A 25,056-nucleotide genomic window follows, 5' to 3' on the forward strand; every position below is an offset into this window, starting at 1 on the left:
CGGCAGCCCAGGGGCATCTTCCCGGGGAACAAGGAGGGGACGGAGGAGGAGGAGGAGGAGGAGGAGGAGGAGGAGGAGCAGCGGCCGGTCCCGCGCTGCCCCCGCCCGCCCCTGCCCTCGCGCACGCACGCACCGCGGGCGCCCAGCAACGCCGCCGGCCGCGCGCCCCGCCAGTATCGCCGCGCGCCATTGGCCGCCGCGCCACGCCGCGTGACCCGGCAGCCAATGGCAGCGCGGGATGGAGGGGATTTAAACGCGAGGGGAGGCGGGGGCGGCGCCGGGCACAAAGGCGGCGTGAGGGAGGGGCGGGATCGGGATCGGCCCCGGCAGCGCTTCCCTTTGCCCCCCATCCCTTTCTTCCCTTCTTCCTCCATTTGTTCCCCTGGTTCTGCGGGCCGGGTTCATGATCGCTGTCCCGAGCGCCCCTGGGGGTGTCGTTGTTGTTTTGAGGTGTCTTTGTCCCCCGCTCCGCCCAGCCCGTGCCCGCCCCGGCGCCGGCCGTGGAATCGCAGCACCGGTGAGGTTAGAAAAGACCTCCGGGATCATCGAGTCCAGCCGTGCCCACCTTGTCCCCATCCCAGACACTGAGTCCGGAGATGGAGACTCCAAACCTCCCTGGGCAGCCCCTGCCAGTGTCTGACCACCCCTCGTGTGAGGAAATTCTGAATTTCCAAAGATCCTGACAACACCGACCTTCCAGAGGTCCGGCCCGAGCCTTCCCCGGTGCAGCTGCAGGCGGAAATTGATGGAGTGGCTGAATAGCTCGGCTTGGAGAGCCCCTGAAGCCCAGCCCGCTGTCCCGGGCTGCTCCAGCCGGCCGGGGACGGGGCAGCCCCGGTGAGGGCGATGCCGGTGCCCGAGGCTGGTGCCGGGCAGAGCGGCCCCGGTGAGGGCGATGTGTCCTGGACCTGTCCAACGGGCGGTGTTTGCCCCGAGCTGTCTCGTTCTCATGGATTAGTGAACAGTTATCAGCATTCGAGTAAATGCGTTTGAAGGGTCTTCAGTGGGAGGCGAGGTGCAGAATTTTCTGGCTGTGTCAGAATCTCCAGTCCATCAGCTCTCTAAGGTTCACGCTCTGTATCAGTCACATTAAGCTGCTGTTACTGGCCCTGCACTGGATATTCAGATTATGCATAAGTGCTTTGCTGGATAAACAGCTGATGCTGCTTCTTGCTGCTCTGTGCAGCGAGGAAGTTGACACAACAGCAGAATTCCAAATTACTGAGTAGCAATTAATAAAACACTTGGTCACTTAGGAGATTTTTTTTAAGCTTCTTCATCTCTGAGCTATCACATATTTAGACAAGATAACGTGAAGGTACCGGAGCTGAAAATAGAGCAAACTTGTTATTTAACATTAACCTCACCTCTCCTCCACAGGCCAGCAAAATAAATCACATGGCTGTAAAGAAAGTCACACATTCTTCCCGGGGATCTGAGCATTTTCATGTGGAATTATATCTTCCTTCTGAAAAGGCACTCGGGTGTGTCAGGGCAGATTTTGCCCTCAATTACACTCGTGTAACCCCAACTGTTTGCTGTCTCTGTAAACTGTCTCCGTGGTCGATTCCAGTGGTGCTGCAGAGATAAGTTTGAGGCTGTTATTGCCTTCAGCAGGGGGAAGTGGGAACTGTTCTCATTGCAGAGAAGAGAACACACAAGGAGATCTGAGCTCTGCACATCAGAGGAATTCAGTTCTCTGCCCTGAACGTACAGGACAAATTTATCCCCAGCATAACTTCGGGGCCATTACCACCAGAGGGTGAGACACAGAGCTGATTGTGTTCTAATAACTAATTTAGATAAGGGTCTGGAAATGCACATCAGTTCAGTGTCTGACACAGCCATCTCCGAGCTACACTTAGGCTGTCCTTGATAGAGCCCGATTCCATCTCTCCTATTTTCTACACTAATTACAATTTCATGTTCCTTGGCCTCTGGATGTCTGCATTAAAATCTCCATGAATTGCCACAAAGGCAGGTTTGCCTTCAGCTTTTCCCAGTCACTCTCTCTGCAATGGGGAAATTCTCCACGGCAGCCTCTGTCCCTTTCTCTTCCTCTTTCCTCCCCTCTGCCCTGGTGATGAGTTTGGTTCATAGCCAAGGGATTGCTGCAGGAATAGCAATTGAAGCTGCTGCTTTTTTGGGGTTGTCTCTTTTTTTGGCAAGATGCAGCTCTCCCTGTGGACAGTAATAACCAAAACCACAGAGCTTGTCCCACAGTGTTCTCCCAGCTAAAGGCACGGGGTTTAGTTAACACAAGGAAGATCAAGGAACACCCAAATGCTGCTGAGAGAGACCTCTGTTCCTCTGCGAGGTCGCTGCAGGTTTTCGTGGTTCACATCCACGTGGAGAGAGGTCGCTGGTGATATGGGTGGGCACGTTCTGTGTTCTATGTGTAAAATATCTGATGTTCATGCAGATTGTCCCTGTGAGATCCTGCAGGTCTCTGGCAAGGCAGAGTGTGACTCTCTGGATGTTCTGTGCCTCTGTGTCCCAGCGCTGCCGGGAGGTGGGAACTGCTGACACAGAGAAAGCCTAATTGGGCAAATCCACAGAGACACCTAAATTCCAGCGTGCCACACAGAATGTTAATCCTCACATTCCTGGTCCTTACCCCGCATGTTTGTGAAGATCTGAGCAGCAGAGTTTCTGCTGAGTGTTCTGGCTCTGCTCCTGGCTCCCATCCTGCTCCTGCTCCCCATCTCCCACACCCTCCCTGGGTTTTGCCCTGCCTTGTCCTTTCAGGGCTCGCAGTCACAGAGTTCAGCTCTTCTGGGCACCATCCAGATCCACTGAGGCAAGAAAACATAAGGAACTTCAAATTATTGCTATTATTGCGTTGTTGTTGTTGTCATCACGGAAAAATTGCACCACCCTTCACCTGCTGCCATTCCATCTCCTCCATTTCAGGGGAACAAAACCAAACAGTGGCAAAATTCTGCTGGGTGGTTCTCTCTCCCTTTGCTAACCCTTGTCTCCATGAGGCAGTCTCTGTGGTGCATTTCACTTTTTAAAATTATCTCTTTACAAATCTGTTTTAGCCTGGCTCTTTTTTTAATAACTGACACTTTGCCAACTGATTGAAACAAAAATCTACGAGAAAAAAAATCTAACTAGGAGCTATGAGGTCAAAACACACCAACAGTGAGAATTTTGTGGACACCATTTCAACCCAACTAGTTAAAATAATGGAGAGGGTTGGTGGTGGGTTGTTTTTTGGTTTTTTTGTTTGGTTTTTTTTTTTTTTTAATTCTCCAGTCATGAAATTACAAACCAGTCCTTGACCATGACAGATGAGTCAGGTTGTAACCTCAGCAATGCAGTAAAAACTCAGCCCTAATGAAACAGGCAAATGTCAATACAGCGATTAGCTCGGGAGATAATATTCTGAGAGGCTTTTACAGATGACCTAACTCCACTCACAAAAAAGGATTATATTCTTTCTTTCCCTTTGTCATATCTGAATACCAGCCCTTTAGCTGAAAACTGTTTGCTTTAGGGGGTTTTCTGCTTTGTTTTGTTTACTGTAGAAATCTCAGGAATTTAAAATCTCATTTCCACAGATATTACCTGAGAATTTTTTGGAAGGCTCATCCCACTTGGAGGCCAGTGCTCTGGATATGTGTGAGCTCCTCCTGGACACAGAGATCTCTGGCTAGAAGCGGCTGTATGGGTCGCAATGAAAGCAGGAGTAATGGAAGTGAGATTTAAATCAGTCTGGGCACATTCACACACAGCGGAGGGAGCAGTCCGGCGAAAAGCCCTGTGCTATTCCCTGATCTGATGCAACTTCTCCCGGGCTGGAGGAACAAGTTCCCAGCAGGACAGGCTGAGCTGGCAGGTGACCATGGCACAGCCTCTCCTGCTGTCCCCCGGGGCCTCGGGGAGAGGGAGAAGCTCCTCGGGGTTGCCATGGGATGGAACCCAGATCAGGGAGTCCTGGGACTCCTTCACACCCAGCCCCACCTCGGGGGCTCCCTGCAGATCCTCAGGCACCTTCCAAGGCATTTCCTGCCGTCTCAAAGTGCCTTCTCTCTGCATTGGCTCAGCCCTTCTGTTTTGCCAGGGAGTTTTGAACGCATGGGTCACGGAATCATTAAGGTGGAAAAGCCTTGTGACATCACCCAGCCCAACCATTAACCCGGCACCACCAAACCACGTCCCCACACACCTCCCAAATACCCCAGGAATTTGGGGGGGAAAAGCTCTGTTTCCTGTGTGACCTTCTCAGGTTCCTAACACACAGCACATACAACCACGAAATTTCTGGGTTTAATATTTTGAATATTTTAAAACATCCCAGAAATGTAAAATGTTATAAATTCGTTTCCTCATTAAATTAAAAAAAAAAAATTTAAAACCTTTTTATCTTTTAAAGGTTTTCAATTTCCCTGACTCAGACCATTTCCTAGTGGGTTCTGCATAATGAATATTAGCAGAGGTTGGCTTACCACAGTGTCTGGTGAGACTCATTTATCAAAGCCCAGGATGTGCGCCGTGCAAAGGGAAAAAAAATCCCATTGAAAGGGAACAAAAAAATTTCAGCCCTAACAATCGCTCCTCTCATTTTTGTAAACTTGGGCATGTTCCAGTGCATGTGGAGAGGGGACAAAATGGCATCTGCAGAACATGAAACGTGTCTAACGAGAGATTTGTGCACCTTGAAAGGCACCGGTGCTGAAGCTGCAAATGACTAATGAGTCTTTCCTCATGAGCGGGATTAATTGCATCACCCCTTGATGCTCAGCTCTGTATCCTGCTTACACCTAGGGACAGGCACAGGAACCCATTCTGGGATTTACATACCAGATAAAACCTGCTAAACAAATGAAATAGAACTAACTTGCTTTCAACCCCAAACAGCTGCTGGATGGTACCAACATCACAAACTGACAGCAGCCCTTTGAAGCAGGGAGATGGGAAAGGGATCCAAGCACCGGAGGATTTGGGGTGATTTTTTGTTGTGCTTTTTGGTACCTTTTCACTTTCAAGCCTCGCAGCCTCGTGTCTGAGCAGCCACTGCACTCTGAGTTCATGCACATTCACTCACACAATCCAGCTCTGTGGCCACACACACAAAATCTCGAGGCTTTTCCATCTCCTTTCCAGCAGCAAAGCCGTTTTCCATCAGGCCATGCCCCGCAGATGCACAAGGACAAGGAGCCCTGTGCAGATCCAGCGGGGATCTCACACAGCTCAGAGTGGGTATTTTCAATGTCTTCTGAACGCCTGGACTTTGCTAAAGGGAATTCACTGTCAGCCACAAGCACAGCTGGCTCATTTCTACATTCCTTACAGTTAATATCAATTGATTGCTCATAATCAATTATCGACCGAGTGCTCACAGTTACGGGCAGATGTAGAACCAGCTGAATCTGACGTGCGGGGGAGGGAAGAGGAGCCCCGAGCTCTGGCCTGGTGCTTTCTGCAAACCTCTCCTGCCCCCATGGGACACCTCAGCCGGGCACCTTCTGCATCCCCATGGTAAATCCACCACTCCTCCTCCAGTGCAGGAAGCAGTAAATGGATTTACAAGCTCCCCTTCTTGTCCTAAGTGACCGGCTTCGCTTTGAGCTGTTATAAATGACCAAAGCATTCAGGGGAGAGATGGATTGATTTCGGATTCGCGTTTTTGTCCTTCCCACTGCAAATTGCTCCTCCAGGAGGAGGTGCCTGACTCCCACCTCCTTCTTGTGGCTGCTCTTTCTCTGCTGTTGCAACACTGCTGCCTTTGATGGCACCTCTGAATGGACTTTTCTGAAGGGAGAGAGAACAGAGCCACCGAATGGGAACATTTCCATTTCAAGCACCGTCTCTTTTTCCCCCTCAGCACTTGTTATCTTCAAAGCACGGTACAAAACCGGCTGAGGAATCCTCCCCAGCGCCCTGGAAAGTGTCACCCACCGCTGGGGACAGTGAGACAAGTGAGCGGCAGGGAAATGACACAAGAGAGCCGAGCTCTGGGTGCGTGCAGGGGCTGAGCAGGAGTCAAACCTGCGGCTGCCCCGTGGGGCCTCTGTCCTCTGGAGAGCCTTGCTCTTAACGTCCCTCACCCTGACCAGCTGGGCAAGAGCATTTCAGGGTTTGTTCAGTACCAGAGAAACCTGCCTGCCTTGCTGGAGCCATCCACCCCTCCTGTTCGGGGGCTCGGACCTGGAAACATCTGCCCTTCCTTGGGAGCACGAGTCCCGCCCTGGGACTGCTCCCGCCCAGGCGCTTTCCCGGCTCGTTTCCCAAGGGAACTCTACGCCCCGTGCCCACCACAGGCACCCCCAGCCCCATCAGCAGGGGACACTGAGCCGCGCTGGCCCCGGCTGCTCCACACACACCGCTGCCAGCGAGGTGTCGGCTTGCCTGGCCTTCGGCCAAGGGCTTCATTTTGCAGAATTAGCCCGAATTCCTCCTTTCTCCTGTAACTGGCACCTGGGTGATTCAACGTGTGTGTTTCCAGACAGAGCTGCGCCTCTGCTTCAGGCCCGAGATTTTACCACACGCTCACTTCAGTGTGGCACAAGGAAGTCATCTGGGCTTTGTGATTATTTTCTTCCTCATAGTTTATTTTTATCTGTCATTTTTATCATCTGAGTTCTTTATTCAACCCCTTTTCTTCCTTCATTCCTCAGTTCTCTTCCTTGTGGGTTTTTTTGGGATTTTTTTTTTTTTTTCCCCCCTGGGTTTTCTTCCCCTTCTTTTTTTACCTCCAGGTTTTCCCAGCAGAACTGAGGTCTGCAGCTGGTTTGGCTTTACTTCTTCTCCTCGTTCCCCTTCTCCACACCCTGCATTTCCAGTCTCAGTGTCTGCCCATGGACACAAAGTGCATTCAAAGCGCACCTGGTTCCCCCTGGGTCTCTCTCCCTGCAGAAAGGAGCAGACCTGGTCTCGCCAGGATGGGACAGCTCCAGCTGCAGCTCCAGCACCACCCTGGTGACCCAGCAGGGAGAGGCCACGTTCCCCGTGCTCAGAGGAGCCAGGTTCCTGCGTTCTCACACCCACCCACAGCTCCTATCTGCAGGGAAATCATTTCACCCTGCAACACAAATGAACAGCAATAAAAGCTTCCCAAGGGAGTGGTGGGTCTGAGCTGGTGCCTGGCAGCTCCTTCAGTGCTGCTGTGAAAGGGAGCGTGAGGCCACAGCCCCGGAGCTGCTGGGGGCGGGCAGGGCTGGCTCAGCCCTGGCCCGGTGGCACAGCCACCCCCGGGGTCCTGGCAGAGCTCAGCCCCAGCCCCAGCTGCTGGGAGGGAAGGTCAGCAGGGATGTCCTCACTCCCACCAGAGGCTCACATCTGGCAGCAAAGCCAAACTTTGAATCATCTGGTTTCTCAAGATCACTGAGGGATGGCAACATTCCTTCCTGTCCAGAGCAAACTCATCGGCCCAGGGCCTGTACGAGACCTCAAAACCAACGTGAGGAAATCACTGCTAGCAGCAGGCTGGGCTAAGGGCAGAAAAGCCACCCCTACACACCTAGAAACAGAGCCAGGGGTAACGGGAGAGCTTCCCCACTGCGCTCCTCTGCAGGACTCCATTATAAATCCTGTTACCTGAACGGCTCCCAGGAGCACCACCTGCCTCTCCCCTCTGCCCATCAGTCAGCACAGCTCTGCTCCTAAGCCTGGCTGCTATTCTCAGAGCAGCCTCCCAGCTCGTGTTTGCTAAGCTGATGCCTCCTCTGCTCCAAGGAGTGCCATCCCTGCAAATTATTGCAGTAATAAAGCCACTGGCTGTGCCACATTTGCTCTCTGTTATAAAGCACAGCCTTTCGAGTCCAACTCCGTGGGGACAGCACAGAAAGGTGAGGAGCTGTGCAGCAGGAGCTGAGCCCTGATTAAGGAGCAGACACAGCTCCCCCCGCTCCAGCACTGCAGGTTCAGCTCTTGATTTTCAGCAATCAAATCTTGTTCCCTATTCACTTATTCCCCCCACTCCAAACACACACAGCGTTACCAATCATTCACTTTTCTCTAACACGCTTAAAATTCTTATCTACAAACCCCAGCCCCACGCTCCAGCACTTCCCCACTCGGGGCTCTTTTCTTCCTTTGCAAGTGACTCCTTTCAACGCTGCAGCCTCATTAGGGAGAGCCTGAATCCGCTGCAGCGGGAAGCACCTTGCTGATCTGGCCCAAATACTCTCTGAGATTGAACTTGAAAGCTTTACGTAAGGGGTTTGATGGGACAGGTGAGCACAGCGCCTGACACGGCGGGGTTGAGTCACGGTGCGGGGAGGAACACGCGGTTCAATAGAGCAGACTCCAGCTTTGGGCTGTGCAGCCCAAGCAATGTTCCAACCCTGCCATTTCCCGGTTATTTTAAGGCACGGACACACCTGGTAATTGACCTGTAACTGTTCTCTCCACCTCCTCCGACAAGGTGTGAGCGATAATGAATTCATGCCCGGCTCCAGCGGCAGCGTTAACCAGCACAAGTGGAAGGGGCTTTTGTCAGAGCCGGGACTGAGCTAAGATTCCAGCCTGGTTTTCCCCACATTAATGTGGCTGCACACAAGCACAGCAGCCCCGGTGCCAGGCCCTGCTCATGTCACTCATTTCACCACAGCCTCACTGCCCTTCGGGCTTTGGTCGATCTATGGCAACCAGTGACCTGATTTTCCAGCTCCTTTTGCTTTCTGATGCTTATTAAAAGAAAATCACCAGGTGGAAAGAGAGGCCCAGGTTAGGGCGTTGAGCATTTGGACTTCACTTACTGAAGTGCCAGGTGAGGAACAGCCCTACTCGTGCTCCTGAACACAGCTCTACTAAAAAAGCCTCCTAAATCACTCTGCAGATATTAGCAGCTGGCTCTTTGAGGGGGGGGGGGGGGTGGAAATCAAAAAAAAATCCCTTGATAGGATTTGTGTGTAATTAGCTGGTTTATTCATTTAACAGGTCTAATTCACAGATCAGCTAAGTGTGAAAAGTGCAGTGGGCTTCAAATGTGCCACGAAGTGCAACCAGCTCAGAGCAAGGCCTGAGGAAAGGACAAATGTGGGAGAGAGGAGGCCGCGGGCGGGTGCTGAGCCAGGGCTGGTAAATTTGGTATTTATAGCAAAGCTCTTCTTAAGAGCAGCCTGAGAAAGGAGATAAATCTCCTAAGGAAACACCCTTGGCAGGTGCCCAGGGAAGGCTGTTTCCTTGTTATTCCCCCGCCGAAGTGAGGATATTCTTTAAGGCACGGCTGGCTGTACATCGCCGCCCGCCGCGTTTGAACGGTCAAAGACACAAAATGGATTCGGGGGACGCGGCGCGAGGCCCGGCGCGGCCACGGGGGGGCAGTGCTGAGCACAGCCAGCCCCAGGGCAGCGGCGCAGGTCATTAACAGGACGGGAAATTAACGCTTCTCTTACAAATCTGCCATTCCGGGAAAAAACAGCCATTAGCACCAAGAACCGCCTGAGACAGCCTCTCGCGCAGTTGTGTCTTGATTTGTTTTTTCCTGTCTGGGAAGGGACTGAGGTCACAATTCTGCTCCTTGTGACAGAGCCAAAACAGTAACAGAAGCACCATGGGGGCAGAGACACCCCAAAAACTCTTGCCAAACCCCTGGGAAAAAGGGCAATATGAGCCTTAAGGCCCCTTCTAACCAAATCATTCCATGACTCCACGCTGCGAATGTGGGAATCCCTGCTCCCCAGGATCCTTCAAATAACTCCAAGCCACAGACGCTGTTGGGTTGTTTGATGCTTTTATTTATCACATGTAAAAACACTACTGTCTCTGTCTGCAGGTACCTCTTCCTGCACTGCAAATCGCACAGCCCCAAACATTGAAGATCAGACAGGCAGAGGAGGGAACTAAAGTGTTTATGCCCAGAATCACAATGTCATAACCCCTGAGGGTGTTAAATACACAGAACACCCCCAGGGATTGTTCTACAGAAGCAGCAGAGCATTACAATTAACAGACCAGAGTTGCTGAAAACACTGGGTGAAGGGATCATCTAGGGGAGAAGAGGACCTGCAGACTGGTCTTCTCCTTCAGCTGCCCTTATCTTTCTAGTACAGGTAAATTGTGATCTAAGTCAATGACTAGTGCTGACCAGAACAGGGGGGACTCTTCCACACTTAGTTGACACGAGGGTTCCTGAAGTTCCTCCCAGCAAAGCGAGCCTTGCTGCCGAGCTCCTCCTCAATTCTGATGAAGGACAGAGAGCACGGGGAGTCAGCAGCCAGCAGAGAGCCCCTGCACTAGCACAGCCACGGGCCTCACACCGAGCACCTGGTCCACGTGGCACTGGACACCTGGCACACCTGGTCCACGTGGCACTGGACACCTGGCACACCTGGCCCTGGAGGTCCTACAGGGCCAAGGCAGGTCCCACCAAGCCCCTGCAGTGCCACACGTCTGACACAGCTCGACCCAGATGTTTGAGATGCTTGCCAAGGGAAGTGCCTCGTGCACAGAGGGCACTGTCTCAGCCCAGCAGCACAGGATGCTCCGTGCGCATCCTCACCCACCCAGCTCCTCCTCAGCCTACAGCCACCTGCACCCACAAGCACCTCTGCCAGGGCCTGTCCCGCAGGTGTTTGTGAGAGGCAAAGCCCACGCTGTGGCCCCAAGCAGCAGCAGAATAAATGCCCTTTCCCAGTCCCAGGCTCACCTCAGCAGCTGGTTGTACTTGGCCAGACGCTCGGATCGGCACGGGGCACCAGTTTTGATCTGAGAGGGAAATCACAGAGTTAGTGAAGAACTCCAAGTGCCAACACAAAGCTTGTTCAGAGTAACAAGCATCATCACAAGCTCTGCGTGGGCATCAGGCTCAATATCTACACATGCAAACAACAGGCCTTGGGAGCAATAGAGGTTTTTCATTTGCTATCAGCTGCAGCACCAGGAAACCCCAGTACAGCCACCAAGTTAAGACCTTTGACATTGCTGGTTAAAGGTGAGTTTGCACAAGATAAGGTGTTCCCTTGTCACACTCTATTAACAAATCAGTTCCCTGTAAACAGACACAGCAAATCTGCACTCCTGGAGGCAGTGCACACCATGGCTTTGACTTCACCACCAAATACCCCATGAAGCCAAAAGCCAAACTGCAGCAGCTGCAGATACCAACCTGGCCAGTGCAGAGACCCACTACCAGGTCAGCAATGAAGGTGTCTTCTGTCTCTCCAGAGCGGTGGCTCACCATTACACCCCAGCCATTGGACTGGGCCAGCTTGCAGCTGCAAGAGATGGAGAGAAGCAGCTCACACCATGCCCTGTGCCCAACAGCCTGTGCTTGTTCTCGCTTCACAGATACCCCCTCAGATTTCTGTTCCCCTAGATCTGCTCTGCATGCTCACCTCCCCCAGTTAAAACCAGCCCCACCCTGGCCTGGCCCAGAGGACAGAACTTACGCCTGCAGGGACTCTGTCACGGAGCCGATCTGGTTGACCTTGAGGAGGAGGCAGTTGCAGGCCTTCTCCTCCACAGCCTTGGCAATTCTCTTTGGGTTGGTCACAGTCAGATCGTCACCAACCACCTGGATGTTGGCACTGCCAGTGAACTTCTTCCAAGCATTCCAGTCATCCTGGTCAAAGGGGTCCTCAATGGACACCACTGCGGAGGGACACAGCAGCTTTAGGACAACGCCAGCACAAAGGTCTTGTTTGGATGAGTGGCACCAAAGTGCTGCAGACAAGTGCTACCCACTCCCCAGAACAGTCCCGAGACCCCGAGAGGCTGAGTCTGGAGCTCTCAATCTCTCCTGTAAGAGGGGCTGCACCCCAACTCCCTCCTCCAGCAATCAACCTCCATTCACCACTGCCACCGTGCTTATCGCTGATGAGTGGCTTACCAGGGTAGTTCTTGACAAAGCCCTTGTACAAGTCAGCCAGCTGGTCTGGGGAGATGTATCTGCTGGGATCATCAGGGGATTTGAAGTCCAGGTCGTACTTGCCGTCGCGGTAGAACTCCGAGGCAGCCACGTCCATGCCAATGACCACCTTGTCAGTGTAGCCAGCCTTGGCGATGGCCGTCTTCAGCAGCTCCAGAGCTGCAACACAGACAGGGGCTCCTGAGTGCCTGCCAGCCCCCCAGCCCCAGACAGCAGCACACTCGCCTGGCAAACCACCTCCCTCGGCCCTTCAGAAAGCCCAAAGGAAAAGGTTCTTACATTCTCCCACTTCTGAACTGACTGGAACAAGATATTACTCTAATACTGCTTTTAGCTTGTAATACCCTTGAGACACCATTATGGGATTCCTAATCTCTTCAGGCAGGACTGCATGTCAGCCCAGAAAGCTTAATACCAGATTTAACATCCTCTTTCAACTTTATGCATGTGGGCAGGAAGCTGTGCCTGCACTCTAATCCCTTTTAGCTCCAGAGCAGGTGTTGACCATGGAAGTGGTGAGCATCCAAACCCTGGCAGCAAGGAGACAGAGCCTGTCTCTGCACAGGAAACCTCTCTTGGCATTTACCTCCTCTCCACGTGCATTTACCCACACTAGAGGGGACAGAACCACTCAGCATAAGTCTCTGGATACTGCCCACTGTGTTAGTGTTTGGCAGAGTCCCCACCACTCCTGAGCTGCAGGGGAGCAGCTGGGACCAGCCAGGCTGTTTGCAGCAGGAAGCTCAGATCAAGTGTTTTCTCTTGTTGTTGGGGAGGTTTTTTGTTTGGGCTCTTTTTGTGTGGGTTTGGTTGTGTTTTGTAAGATGCTAATGTAGCACAAACTGCAAAAGCAGCTGCAGCCAGCAACAAAAAATCCTTGGAATGTAGTTGTCATTCAAGGTCGCCTTCACTGATGTCCGCAAGGGTACAGACCCAGCAAAGCTGCCTGTGACACTGGGACTCAAATGACACAACTGCTGGCGCTGTCTCAGTACCTTCAAAAGAGGCACTGCAGCTCACCAATCCCCTCCACAGTAACAAAACAAACAGCTGTAAAGTAAAAAGCAACTGAGCTGAGCTTGTGTTCTACTGCCTTGTCAGCAGCTCCATCTCTGGACAGGCAGAGAAAGCTCCTCTAATAGTTTTTGTAGGAACAGATATTTTGCTTCCCACAAAAAAAATTGCCTCTCCCACAGGTTCCTGAGCAGAACTGTTTGGCCATGGAAGCAGCAGCTGCCTCAGCTTCCCAGGCAAGCCTTCGTGCCCTCCCACACATGACCAGGCAGAGCACAAACTGTTTTCCCTCTTTGTCTGCAGAAAAACAACTCCACTGATCTCTAGCTGTTGACTTCTGGGACACCTGCAGTGCACAGATGTTCCCCCATCACTTTTCAACTGGAAGGGCACAAGATTCCCTTCAGCTGCTACAGGAATGAGAGTAATGAGGCACTGAAGTAAAAACCATCCTGTCAAACTGCATAAGCTGATGTCCAACACCTGACCACATCAGCAGAGCATCTTAGGATGCCTGTCAGGGTAAGAAACAGAGCAAAGACACAGCAGGAAGTTCCACCCCTTTGATCCCACTGATCCTGCCTGTCACTGATATTGGGCAGGCTATCAGCGCCATCTCCTCCCACACCTGGCCCATTCTTACCCTCTTTGTTTTCCAGGATGTTGGGGGCAAAGCCACCCTCGTCCCCCACATTGGTGGCATCCTTGCCGTACTTCTCCTTGATGACGTTCTTGAGGTTGTGGTAGACCTCTGCCCCGACACGCATGGCATCCTTGAAGCTCTCTGCCCCCACGGGCAGGATCATGAACTCCTGCATGGCCAGCTTGTTGCCAGCGTGGGAGCCCCCGTTGATCACGTTGAAAGCCTTGGAGGAACCAGGAAAAGCCAGGTTGGAAGGTGGCAACAGCCCTCACAGTCACATCCTCATTGTCTAGAGCTTGAGCCAAGAGCACCAGGCTGAAGTCAAAGCCAGGCCTTGGCCCGCCCCACCTAGGCACTTACGGGAACTGGGAGAATGACTTCTGGGTTTCCAGCAAGGTCAGCGATGTGACGGTACAGGGGGACACCCTTCTCAGCAGCACCAGCTTTGCACACAGCCAGAGACACACCCAGGATGGCATTAGCACCGAATTTGGCTGAAATGCAAGAAATTGTTTAGAGATGTGTCTTTAAAAAAGGAGAGCAACACTAGCCCATGGTTTGAACTATGGCAGTGCACAGCACAAGGCCAACACTGGCTGTTGGTTCTGGTAAATGGAATTATATTGACCCATCTCCATCTTTTCACCCCTCACTGCAACACAAACCCACTCACATTTGTTCTCTGTCCCATCCATTTCCAGCATCAGCTTGTCAATCTTCTCTTGCTCCACAACGTTCACATTCTGCAGAGAAGCAACCAAAACATTGACTGACACCAAGCACAGGTCCACAAACCCTCACCTCCCCACCACTGCACTGACCCCAACACTCGCTCAAGGGCAGCTACCAAGAGCTGAGCAGCTCAATTCCTGTCATTATCACACAGCAGCAGCCTCTGGGCACTTGCAGCAGCCCAAGGCTGACAGCTGAACTCGATTTGTCATCACTTTACCAATTGTCACTCAGTTCTGCCCCAGCCTTTGTAGGCAGGGCTTAGTGCCCACAAAGCTCAAAGGAATCTCACTCAAGCAGAGGTCTCTAGATCCCCTCAGATTCCCTTCCAAATTACCCTGCTTGGATAAAACCCAGCCCCTCTCTGAAACATAAATCAGCTTGCATCCTGGCTGCACCACTGCAGCTCCCAGGGGCTGAAGTGTCTGTGCACACTACAACACCAGGCTGCAGGAGAATGTCTCATTACGTGTTAGATTTGCACTCATTAAGTAAATTAAGTGAAACCATTGCCATAGTCAGTTTGTTCACATGCACCCCAACACAAAGGCTGACACTCCCCAGGTCACACACCACCAGAGGATGGTTTGGACACTGCCTGGCTGTAGGAGATGTTAAGAGAAGACAGATTGCTCCTACCTTGCTAATCAGTGCAGGTGCAATCGTTTTATTGACGTGCTCAACAGCTTTTGAGACACCTGGAAGGAACAAGCAAATCAGACACTGGTCAACACACAGGTTATGCAGGGATTAGTAGGGGATCTCAGGGACATCCGGAAAACCACCTCATGCCAGCCCAGCCCCAGCCCAAGCCGAGCTCGTGGCCAGCTGTGAACACTGAGAGGCCCCTGGCTGGACTGGGAGGCGCATGAGGGGTGCATTGGCTAGGAACTGTCCAGGAATGCCAGGTTAGTCTGCCAGGCCATGCCAGGAGAGACTCATCCGGTGCCAGGGCTGCACTGGGAGCACATCCATTACCTGTGTGCACAGTGCTGTGGCCAGGAACTCGTTTACATATTTTACAGCTCTGGAGACACCTGACAGAAGCGAAACCAGAGTCAAGGCACAGGTGAAGACTCACAGCCAGCCCCACAGGAACGCAGGAGAGGACACAAACAGACAGCAGGAGCGTGGTACTGAGCAATGGACTGCAGGCAAAAGGCTCAAAGAGCAGAGGAAGCTGTGCAAGGCTCTGTTTGGGCTTTCCACCCAGGTCTCTGTAACTCTGCCATCACTGCAGGCCCAAACAACAGGATTTAGAGGTTTTAGGATGGGCTCTCCTATCAGCTCACAGAATCCAGGAGTAAGGGGAGGGAAAAGGTTTCCCCAGAAGTTACACACACAGCAGCTCAGGCACTTCACTACCTGGCACTATTCTGTAACACTGCCATAGCATCATCTTATTTACTGTCCAGTGCTTAAAGACTTCCAAAAATCTAAGCTTCAGAATGATGAATGCTAACTGACTGCATCCTAAACAATATTAATTGCTTTTTCAAATGGTCTAAGTCTGCAGATCTCTATTACAAAAGGCCTACCAGCTATCTGCAACTCATCCCATTTGATGATTATTTTTCCATAACTCGCGTTATTTCCCAGCTGACAAAGCCCTTCAGCTACAGCCTGTTAACTACAGTCTAATTAAATGCCATTAAGAACTGCCCATTGCATCAGATTTAACAGGTCTAAGCACACACATTGAGCACAGTGAGGTAAATACACATTTACTCTTTGCAAGAAAAAGTGCCCTGGGTAAACAGCCAAAGAGCCTCAGGTTTTTGGGACATTCAGTCATCCAGGCATTTATTCTCTGTTAAGGTATTAACAGCCATGAATCTTCTATGACAAGGCTCTCCAAGTTCAGTTCAGTAGCTCTCCACTTTAATTGCTCTTTCTTAATAGGCAAAAAAATATTTCAGCTTCTTTTCACCTGACTGGCAGTAAATTTTGAAAATAATTCTCTCTTCCAGCCAAAAGTCAAGATGATTGCTTACACTTCAAAGGCATCCCCAATGCTTTTAGAGCAGCAAGAAGGAGCCCTGACTGTCCAGGCTCTCAGAATAATCACAAGAATTACTACTGGGATGTTTATTAGGCAATGACATTTTGTTTGCAGCTATTCATTCTCACCCATATTTGCTCTCAAGCCAGCCTGGTGACTGCTGGGTTTAGCTTCTTTTCAGAATACACAACCAGTCCCCAGACGAGTAAAATATTACACCACTAACACAAAGTTAATTATCCTGGCTGCCTGTAATGGCAGACAAAAAACCAGAGTGATGTAGCGGTTGTGGGGTCTGAAACAGAGGCACCTTCCAGGACTACCAGTGCAGAGCTGCACATTCGCCATGGACAGCAGCTGGCATAAAACACCAGGTTCAGGATTTAACATGCTGGGATCTAAGGAGTCTACAGTGTCAGAGCTGAGAGATTTAAGGGCTCTGGGAAAATGGGGGCTATGAAAAGACCTTGTGACTAACTGCAGGATGACCAAGGCTTTTGGAGCTGGAGGTTTAGATTACAACACTGGTGAAGTGCTGTGCCACACACCAACACCGTGCAAGAGGAGCAGGGTAACAAAGTACACCTGGACACACTGTAGCAGACATGGTCACCTGGCTGGGCGTGCACACCCACCTGTGCAGGTGCCCTGCCCTGCAGCACCAGGCACAGCTGCACTGCTGGAGGCAGAGTCACCCTCCAGGCTGTGCCCGGGAAAGCACCGCAGGAACCTCTGCCCCAGCTCACAGCCCACGCCCGACGGACGCTGCTGTCACCCCATCTGCTCAGCTGCCAGGCCCTGTGCAGAACACACCGTGGGACAGGAGCCCAGCACACACAGTGACAGCCCCAGATTTACCTTTGCCCATGTAGCGTGTCTTGTCATTGTCACGAAGCTCCAGAGCCTCATAGATTCCAGTTGAGGCACCGCTGGGAACAGCAGCTCTGAACAGACCTGTTCACAACAGGAAGAGAAAACACCTTGGCACACTCAAACCCACAAAACACCATCCCAGCCTGCCACACAGCCCTGGAGCTGGGAGAAGGACTCTCTAAACCACACCTCTGCTCACATACAGTGATCCTACGAGGGCTCTCTGCTCATTTACAGCATCACCAATTTATCAGCACCTCCCTCACACTGATCAACAGCAAACTGATTTCTCCTCTTCCACTGTGCATTTCAAGAGTTAAGGAAGGCATCCATTCCCCGTCCAAAAAGATAGCTTCATCCACTGGATCTGCTTTTGAGTTCAGGAAAGGCAAGCCCTTAAATTCTTCTAGGACATGGCGTAAGAGGGACATTTAGGAGACCTATTTTGTTAACAGGAGTTCTGAGATCCTCTGGCAACAGCAGAGCCACCCAGACAGCCCATTCCTTCAGCCAAGGATGCTGAACTTGGAGCAAATCCGCACATTTCTGCCTGAGGTTCAAGATGCCAACTTCAGCTGCCAGTCTTTCCCTTATCCCACTAAATCAACGAGCTTAGTGGGGGCAGTCTCATTAAATGACTGCATTAATCTTTTGAGGCAGAAAGATCAGCTCTTTAGTCAGTGTATTACAGCCATTGTGTTTGCTCATTGCACCAAACCACACTGGTATGAGTTTGCACAATGCTTTTGTCAGATCCTATCAGATGTGGGATGAACGACTAACAGACCAAGGGAAAGTCCTACAACAATTAAAAATATAAGATGTTACATGTGAAAGCCCAATTAGACAAGTTCTTTACTCATGCCCAAGTACTTGGGCAGAGAAGAAATCATTACCCAAAATTCAGCTGTGCAGCAGAAAACTGTGGCATTACAGAAAACCAGTGGAGACAAATTAAGAATTAAACTTCAAGTGTACTCATACAGAGTGTGGGGAGCACTGACAACCAGGGCCATTAGCAGCTGCTCAAGGACAGGAACAGTGGCCCTAACTCAGAAATTCCAGGTGCTATCACAGTTTATGCTGGGCCAAGGGAAGGAGGGCAGGCTTGGAACAGCTCTCACACAGTTTAGGTTGTAAGAAGCAGCAAAAAACCCCGCATTGCCCAGGCCAGGGACTCGAGCTCAGCAAACTCATCCAACAGAACGAGGCAGAGGCTTTTCCTGCAAGTCTCACAGCAAGTTCCAACAAGTTTTGTGTGTGGAGGAAAAAGTCAGCACAGGTTGTGTACTTCTGACTGCCTCGAGTTCTATGGGATCTAAGCCAGGGATGAACAGCTGCAGCTGAGGACTCACCTTTGTTGGTGTAGAGGTCTACCTCAACAGTGGGATTCCCACGGGAGTCAAAGATTTCACGGGCATGGATCTTGGTAATAGACATCTTTAGTACCTGAAAAGAGGAGCTTAGAATTACTCATTGAATGGTTTGGGCTGGAAGGGACCATAAAGCTCAACCCATCCCAAACCCTGCCACCAGACCAGGCTGCTGGACAAGCCTCATCCAGCCTGGCCTGGAACATTCTCAGGGATGAGGCAGCCACAGCTTCTCTGGGCAAGCTCCTCCAGTCCCATGACCTCTGTTATAAAAAAAAAAAATCACTTCCTTATGTGCAAAGGACAATCTTCTGATATTTCCAAATGACTTGACTGCAGTATCATCAGACCCAAGACAGAACAGCAGGAGCAGATGACAAATCTAAAGGAATGTCACCTCACCACGTCAGAGCAGACAAGAGATCCTAAAACAGCAACTTTCTGCTATCAGTTAGGAGTTCTCTTTGGTAAGAGACCAGAGTGCAGTAGCTCTCAGCACACACAGAGTGCTCTTAGTATGCACAGCAGCTGCTCAGAGCCAAACGGAACCAATGACGGAAGAGCAGCAGTCACAGCTCTCACTAAAAGCTTGCATTAATAGTTACACCCTGTTGAGCATTTACAGGAATAGTTTTTCCTCTTAACTTTTTTATCTTAAAAGGAATAAAAATCCCCCCAATCTTATGAATACTTCCTTTCTCCCTTCTCGCATTTATCCACCTCAGAAAACTGCAGTAAGGGAATTCTTACATAAGCCCAGCCACATTTTAAAAACCCAAGTCATACATATGCCTGTAAGCCATAGACTGGCACCAAATCCAGCCCATCTGCACTGAGGAAAGCTCATCTTCAGAAGAACTATCTGGAAGCTGTTCTATTGGCAAGCCAATGTGGGTGGCAACCCTGTTTACAGAAATGGTCATGAATCCTTCCACAGTTACTGCAACGTTAAAAAAACATGACCTTAGAAAACACTGCTGCTGGTTCACAGTCTGTGAGGGGGTAGCTGCACGCACTGGATCCTCCCCCACAGCAAACTCAGCCCTCCCCAGGTCAAAGGCACAGGCAGCCTTTGCTTTCCCCCCTTGGCTTTCAAGTGTCCCTTCCAGCTGTCCTGCCCCTGCATGCTGTCTAAGATTTCAGACAGACCCCCACACTGACACATGAGATGACTAAAATATGAAACAAGACAACTTCTTCGAGCTGACCTTCATGCTGCCACTACTTAGCTTCAACCAGTGAACACACAAGCTAGAAATAAATCCCTGCAACTCTCTGCTTATCAGTCCCACCCACACTCAGCTCTCTGCAGATGCACTGAGTAAAGGCTAATAGGAAGAATGCCTACTTATCTAAAAAGGGCTTCCAGAGTTTATCAGGCTGGCACCTGCTAGACCTTACTTTCATTTTCAGAACCTTGGCTTTGCCACAAAACTTGAGGTGCCTCATCCTTTGAAAGCATGGCCAGCTCCCAGGAACTCTCACTGCAGTGAGAGCCGTTTGCTGACCTTCACGAAGCAGGCACTTCAGGAATACACACGGCAAGAGCTTCCACCGGGAATGTCTGCCAGGTCAGACATTACTCCAGCATCCCTGACAAAGGACCACAGGTGCCTCCCTCTTTGGCAGGAAGAGGCATTTCACAGCATTGCATCACCCCAGAAATTCCTGATGCTCCTTTTGCAAACTCTCCATATCTATATTCAAGAAACACTTTTCCCTTTGAGCTGTAGGGTAAAACTGATGCTGTTTAGCTCACCATGATGCATTCTGCCTCAATCAATTCAGTCAACTCATCTAGAACACAAGGGTCAGCCTGTGCCCAGGTTTAACCATGGAAATGCTGACTGAAGGGAGTAGAGGTCACAGCAGCACTGTCTGCTCAGACCTTTGTCCTCTGCCAAACACGCAAATACCCCGGTGGTATTTAACGAGCACACCGCCTTAAACCTTTTTTTGCATCATAAGCTGCTGACAAGGTCACTGTCTCCCTTCAGGGGGAAGGCACACACTCCAGCTCGCCTGGCCTGCCCAGGAGTACCTACCCCAAGGGTAAGTAACAGCCCCCTGCCAGCTCAAGTCAAAGAAATCACCACCCATTCCTCATCTGACCCCATGCCCTGCACAGGGAATGCAGCACTCTCAACTGGAGATTATGCCAATTAAAAATTTATTTCCAAATATTTTTGGTTTTTATAGCCAACCCTACCACCAAAACCTGTTTTTGTGAGCTACTGTGCAGCCACACTTCTTTAAAATCAATACAGGGTTAAGGCTGAGTGCTGCCAGCATCTGAATGGAGATTTAAAAAGCAACGCTAAAGTTTAGCCATGGAAATAACTGCCCTAATGAGTGTCCTATTACAGGCCTGCCACATTTATCAGTGGAAGCCTCTCTTGACACTTAAAGGTCCTTATGACCCTAACTCTCATACCACCAGCGCTCCGAAAAAAGATGAGACCTTTGAGCGCACTCTATCAGATCCCAACGTATTAATTCCGCTGCCAAAGCACTCCCAGAAAGTGGACAAATGTGCACATTCCAGCCCAGCTCCTTTGCACTCCACGGGGTATTAATTCACCTCTACAACACGATCCTACGGGTTCTGAAGAATGCCTGGCAGGGAGCAACTCACAGACACGTTTAACCACTTTCTCTCTCGGTGTTTAGTAAGATGGAGGCCTGAAACTGCGTTGGCTCAGCCTGTGGGTTTGGATGACAAACTTCACTACTTCCTGCCAGGCTCCGAGGGCCGTGGCCCTACCCTGTGACTCAGCAGGCAAGTAACGGAGCAGGAGCGAGCCCAGGATCCTCTCCGGCAGCCCCGCACGAGGCACGATGGTTAACAGGCACCTCTTTATCCACACCTGCACGCCCAGGTGCTTCTCCCCACCAGCGCTGCCTGGGGATAACCAGCGCTTAATTACCCACTAAGAGACCACGGGCACGGATGGGGCACCAGCAAACGTTAAATATTTGAGGTGGGAAGCTGAAGAACATCCACTAAAGAGGGGAAGGTCCAAATCACCACACGAAATCCGAGAGCGACTGTTAATGATTAAAAGAGAGAGGTTAAACTCTGTCTTTGAGGATGCCTTGACCCATCATATTCCCCTGATTCTGGCCCTACCTGGACACATCATATTCCCCTGATTCTGGCCCCACCCTGACCCCCATACCCTCCCGTTTTAAATCCGCACCCCTGCACATTGCCGGGATTTAGGCCGCCGCAGGCCCTCCCTTCCCCGCCGGTGCCGCGGGAACACACAGCGGCCTGCACCCCCCGGGGACCACCGAGCCTCGGCCCGGCCCTTAGCCACGGGGACGGCCGAGGCTCCGCGGCTGCTACCCGGAGAAGGGAAGCCGCGGCCCCTCGGCCCGCGGGGGACTGAGCGAGAGGCGCTACGGCCTCCGCACTCACCGCTGTGCCGGCAGCCCCGCTCCGCAACCGCACCGCTGTCGCCGCCCCGGCTCTGACTGAGACCCAACCGCCCGGCGGCCGCCCGGCTATAGCCGCCCTCGCGCGCAGGGCCCACCCCCCGGCCGCGCGCATTGGTCCGCGCCGCCCCTCGCCGCGCTTCGATTGGCTGCGACCGCCTCGCGCCAGCGGCGGGCTCGCGTGCGTGCGCTACGTGCGGCCGGGCCGCGGCCTCGTGGAAAATCCCCGCCGAGGGGGCGGGGCCGGTGCGGCCCAGGCGGGCGAGGGGGAGCGGGCGAGACCATGTGGAGCGGAGCGCGGGGGGAGCCGCATGGCGGGCGGGAACGGCCTGGCTCGGGAGGGACACGGGACAGCAGCCGGCTCCAAAACCCGGCCCTGGGCAGCCACACTCCTACTGTCCCAGCTCGCTCCAAGCGCCCTCCATCCTGGGCTCGGACGCTTGCAGAGTTACCCTCCATCCAAAGCTCCCTGGACACCCTGTGCCAGAGCCTCACCAACCTCACAGAGAATTTCTTCCTAATCTCCCATCCAAACCTGCCCTCCGTCAGTCTGAACCATTCCCCCTTGTCCTGTCACTACTTGCCCTTGTAAGCAGTCTCTCGCCATCTCTCCTCTAAATTCCCTTCAGGCACAGGAAGGCCACAATGAGGCCGCCCCAGAGCTCCTCTCCAGGGAGAACAATCCCAGTTCCCTCAGCCTTTCCTCACAATTGTGTCCATCTGGATGCTGTGTCCAGTTCTGGGCTCTTCAGTACAAGAAAAACAAGGAGCTACTGGAGAGGGTCCGGGGAGGCCACAAAGCTGGGGTCTGGAGCATCTCCGTGATGAGGAGAGGCTGCGGGAGCTAGGCCTGGGTGGGCCGGGGAGACTGAGAGGGTGTGGGAATAACGAGTAAACCTGGAAAGAGGAAGGCTGGAATGTGGGTGTGTTTGTAATAGTTCACGGAAAGGTTAATTACAAACACAATAAATATTCACTCTGATTTTGACGTGAATAACTATCACACTTCCTGGGGGCAGAAGGAGCACTAACACTAAAGTGATGGGCTGTGACCCCTCATAGCAGTGTGCCAGCAGGAACACGAACTTTTCCAAGTGTTCTGGGTGCTGGGATGTGCACCCGGCACAGTGGAAAGTGTCCCTGCCCGTGGCAGGGGTGGGACGGGTTGAGCTTTAATGTCCCACCAACCCAAAGCATTCTGTGTTCAATCTGTGAGGATGTGGCAGTGCCCAGTTCACCCCGGCTGCACCAACAAAGCCGTTTTATTGCTCACAGATCAGTGAAGTTTGTGCTCCCCCAGCCCTGCCTCGCCCTGCCAGCCTGTGCCTGATGTACCTTCTGGGCACATTTTTCTCTCCTTCCTGAGAACATCCCCTTGGGGCAAGCTTAAAGTCTAATAAAGAGCAAAGGAAGTCTGCTGGACTGAGCTTCCCGAGGCATTCCACAGTGCCCTCGGATGCCCTGTGAGCCCCAGGCCGGGACAGCAGGGAGAAGCGCTGTGCCAGCCAGGCTGCTTTGTGACAGTGCCCTGTGTCCCCACTGTGGTGGGGTTTGTGCTCTCCCCGCACATCCCTGTGGCTGCACAGCCACGAACCAGGTCAGAATGCAGCCGGGTTGTGCCCAGATAAGGCACCATTGGGCAGGAAAAGCCCTTGGAATTATACTGTCACAGGTAGATAATCCTTTGCAATGCCAGCCCTCCCCAAAACTGTGCATTGTGCCTCTTATGGCTGAGTCCTTGGCAGCACTGGCTTATCCTGCAGCCTAACTCTTCCCGGTGTGAGGGCATGAGAGGGGAACATTCCCTGTAAAAACACAGTCCAGATGCTGGAAATCCTACAGCTGGATTTTGATGCTGGTTAACTGCTGGATTAGAGATGCTTCACTATCTTTGCACTTTGTAAAAGTGCCTTTATTGCCATGAAGGAAAATCACACAGAGGTGTCAAGTCTTATAATGAGCTAAAGAAAATGGAGCACAAGAAAGCCTGAGGCTGAGGGAAATTAACATTGTAGTAGCCGAGCAAAGGCTGATGCTGAAGTACAGCAGGGTGCTCTTTGGGGACAAAACGTTTTCTGAAAGGTCATAATTAGCCTGGTGGGGGGCAGAGGTGGGGTTTAAAGCAAACCCCCTGCCTGGAGCATCGAGCTCTTGCCCTATTCCCATTCAACCAAAGCAAAGCTGTGGGGGAGAACTGGCTGTGGGCGGCCAGCCTAAACCCCTCCTTGTGAGAAAGAGCTCAGAACTTGTGGGGAGGAGTTTAGGGCTTTAGGAGTTTATAGAGTTTAGGGCTTGTCCCCTGCCTCGCTCTCCTTCCCTTGCGGGCACAGAGGCAGCGCAGGGCAGATTTCGTGGGCTGGAGCGTGAGCAGTGAGCCCAGGGCTGGGAGCCTGCATTGCCCATCCCGGCAGGACCCCTGGGCACGGACACCGTGCCAGGACACCTGTGCTCCCCGTGTCCCCGAGGGGGCACAGCTGGGGACACTGCAGGCAGCAGCGGTCAGGCGTCCCTGAGCACAGGCCTGGCACTGGTCAGGTGCCGGTATAATTTTTTTTCCTGGATCAGCAGATTTAAAATTGCACCATTCCATACGTGTTAAAATTAAACTCAGGGCGTCTGATATTAAAAGTGCTGCTGTTCAGTCGTGTATCCTGCCTGATTTTTCTTTTTGTCTTCCTTCAAAGAGCATCCCCAAGGCTGTGAGAGATCTAGGAAGCGTGAGTTTCTTTGGGAATCCAAGCTTGTTACCAGTTTATCAAATACTCAGTACACTCTTAAAATATTTCACGGTTTGGAAGGGGCCTGTATGGCTAATGGGGTGGACACAGTTTGGGGACACATAAAGCCAGTGTTCCCGTTCGACAGCCCACGCAGGAACACCAACACAGCAGAGGAACTGCTGATGGAGCAGATGGGGAAAAACAGACCTGGCTCACAGGCACCCACCAGCCAGAAACGGAGAATGCCTCTCAGGAGCAAAATCCCTCCACTGCAAGGCCTCACATTACTCGTGCTTTGCAGGTAAAATCGGAAGTGTGATAAATAGAATTGGTTTTGATTGCTTGCGACACGCTGGTGAGCACAGAAGCCAACCAGGCCAGCCTTTCCCAGGCCAGCCTTTCCCTGTGCTGGCGGAGCGCTTGGGCAGGAGCCTCCTGAG

General features: G+C 52.0%; 1 protein-coding gene across 1 annotated transcript; it reads right to left on the bottom strand.

Moving 5' to 3' along the window:
- Window positions 1–9,668: 9,668 nt before the first annotated feature.
- Window positions 9,669–21,998, bottom strand: ENO1 (enolase 1). Its single transcript, XM_040084748.2, has 12 exons — window positions 21,880–21,998; window positions 18,441–18,534; window positions 17,071–17,166; window positions 14,850–14,908; window positions 14,152–14,221; window positions 13,839–13,972; window positions 13,479–13,701; window positions 11,783–11,980; window positions 11,343–11,544; window positions 11,060–11,168; window positions 10,601–10,659; window positions 9,669–10,134 (listed from the first exon to the last, which is right to left on the bottom strand). The coding sequence occupies exons 2-12, from the start codon at window positions 18,523–18,525 to the stop codon at window positions 10,065–10,067; spliced, it is 1,305 nt and encodes a 434-aa protein (XP_039940682.1). The 5' UTR covers window positions 18,526–18,534; window positions 21,880–21,998; the 3' UTR covers window positions 9,669–10,064.
- Between the last annotated feature and the right edge of the window lie 3,058 nt (window positions 21,999–25,056).

This window comes from Hirundo rustica, chromosome 22, assembly GCF_015227805.2.
Source record: "Hirundo rustica isolate bHirRus1 chromosome 22, bHirRus1.pri.v3, whole genome shotgun sequence".
In the NCBI taxonomy this organism is placed as follows: Eukaryota; Metazoa; Chordata; class Aves; order Passeriformes; family Hirundinidae; genus Hirundo; species Hirundo rustica.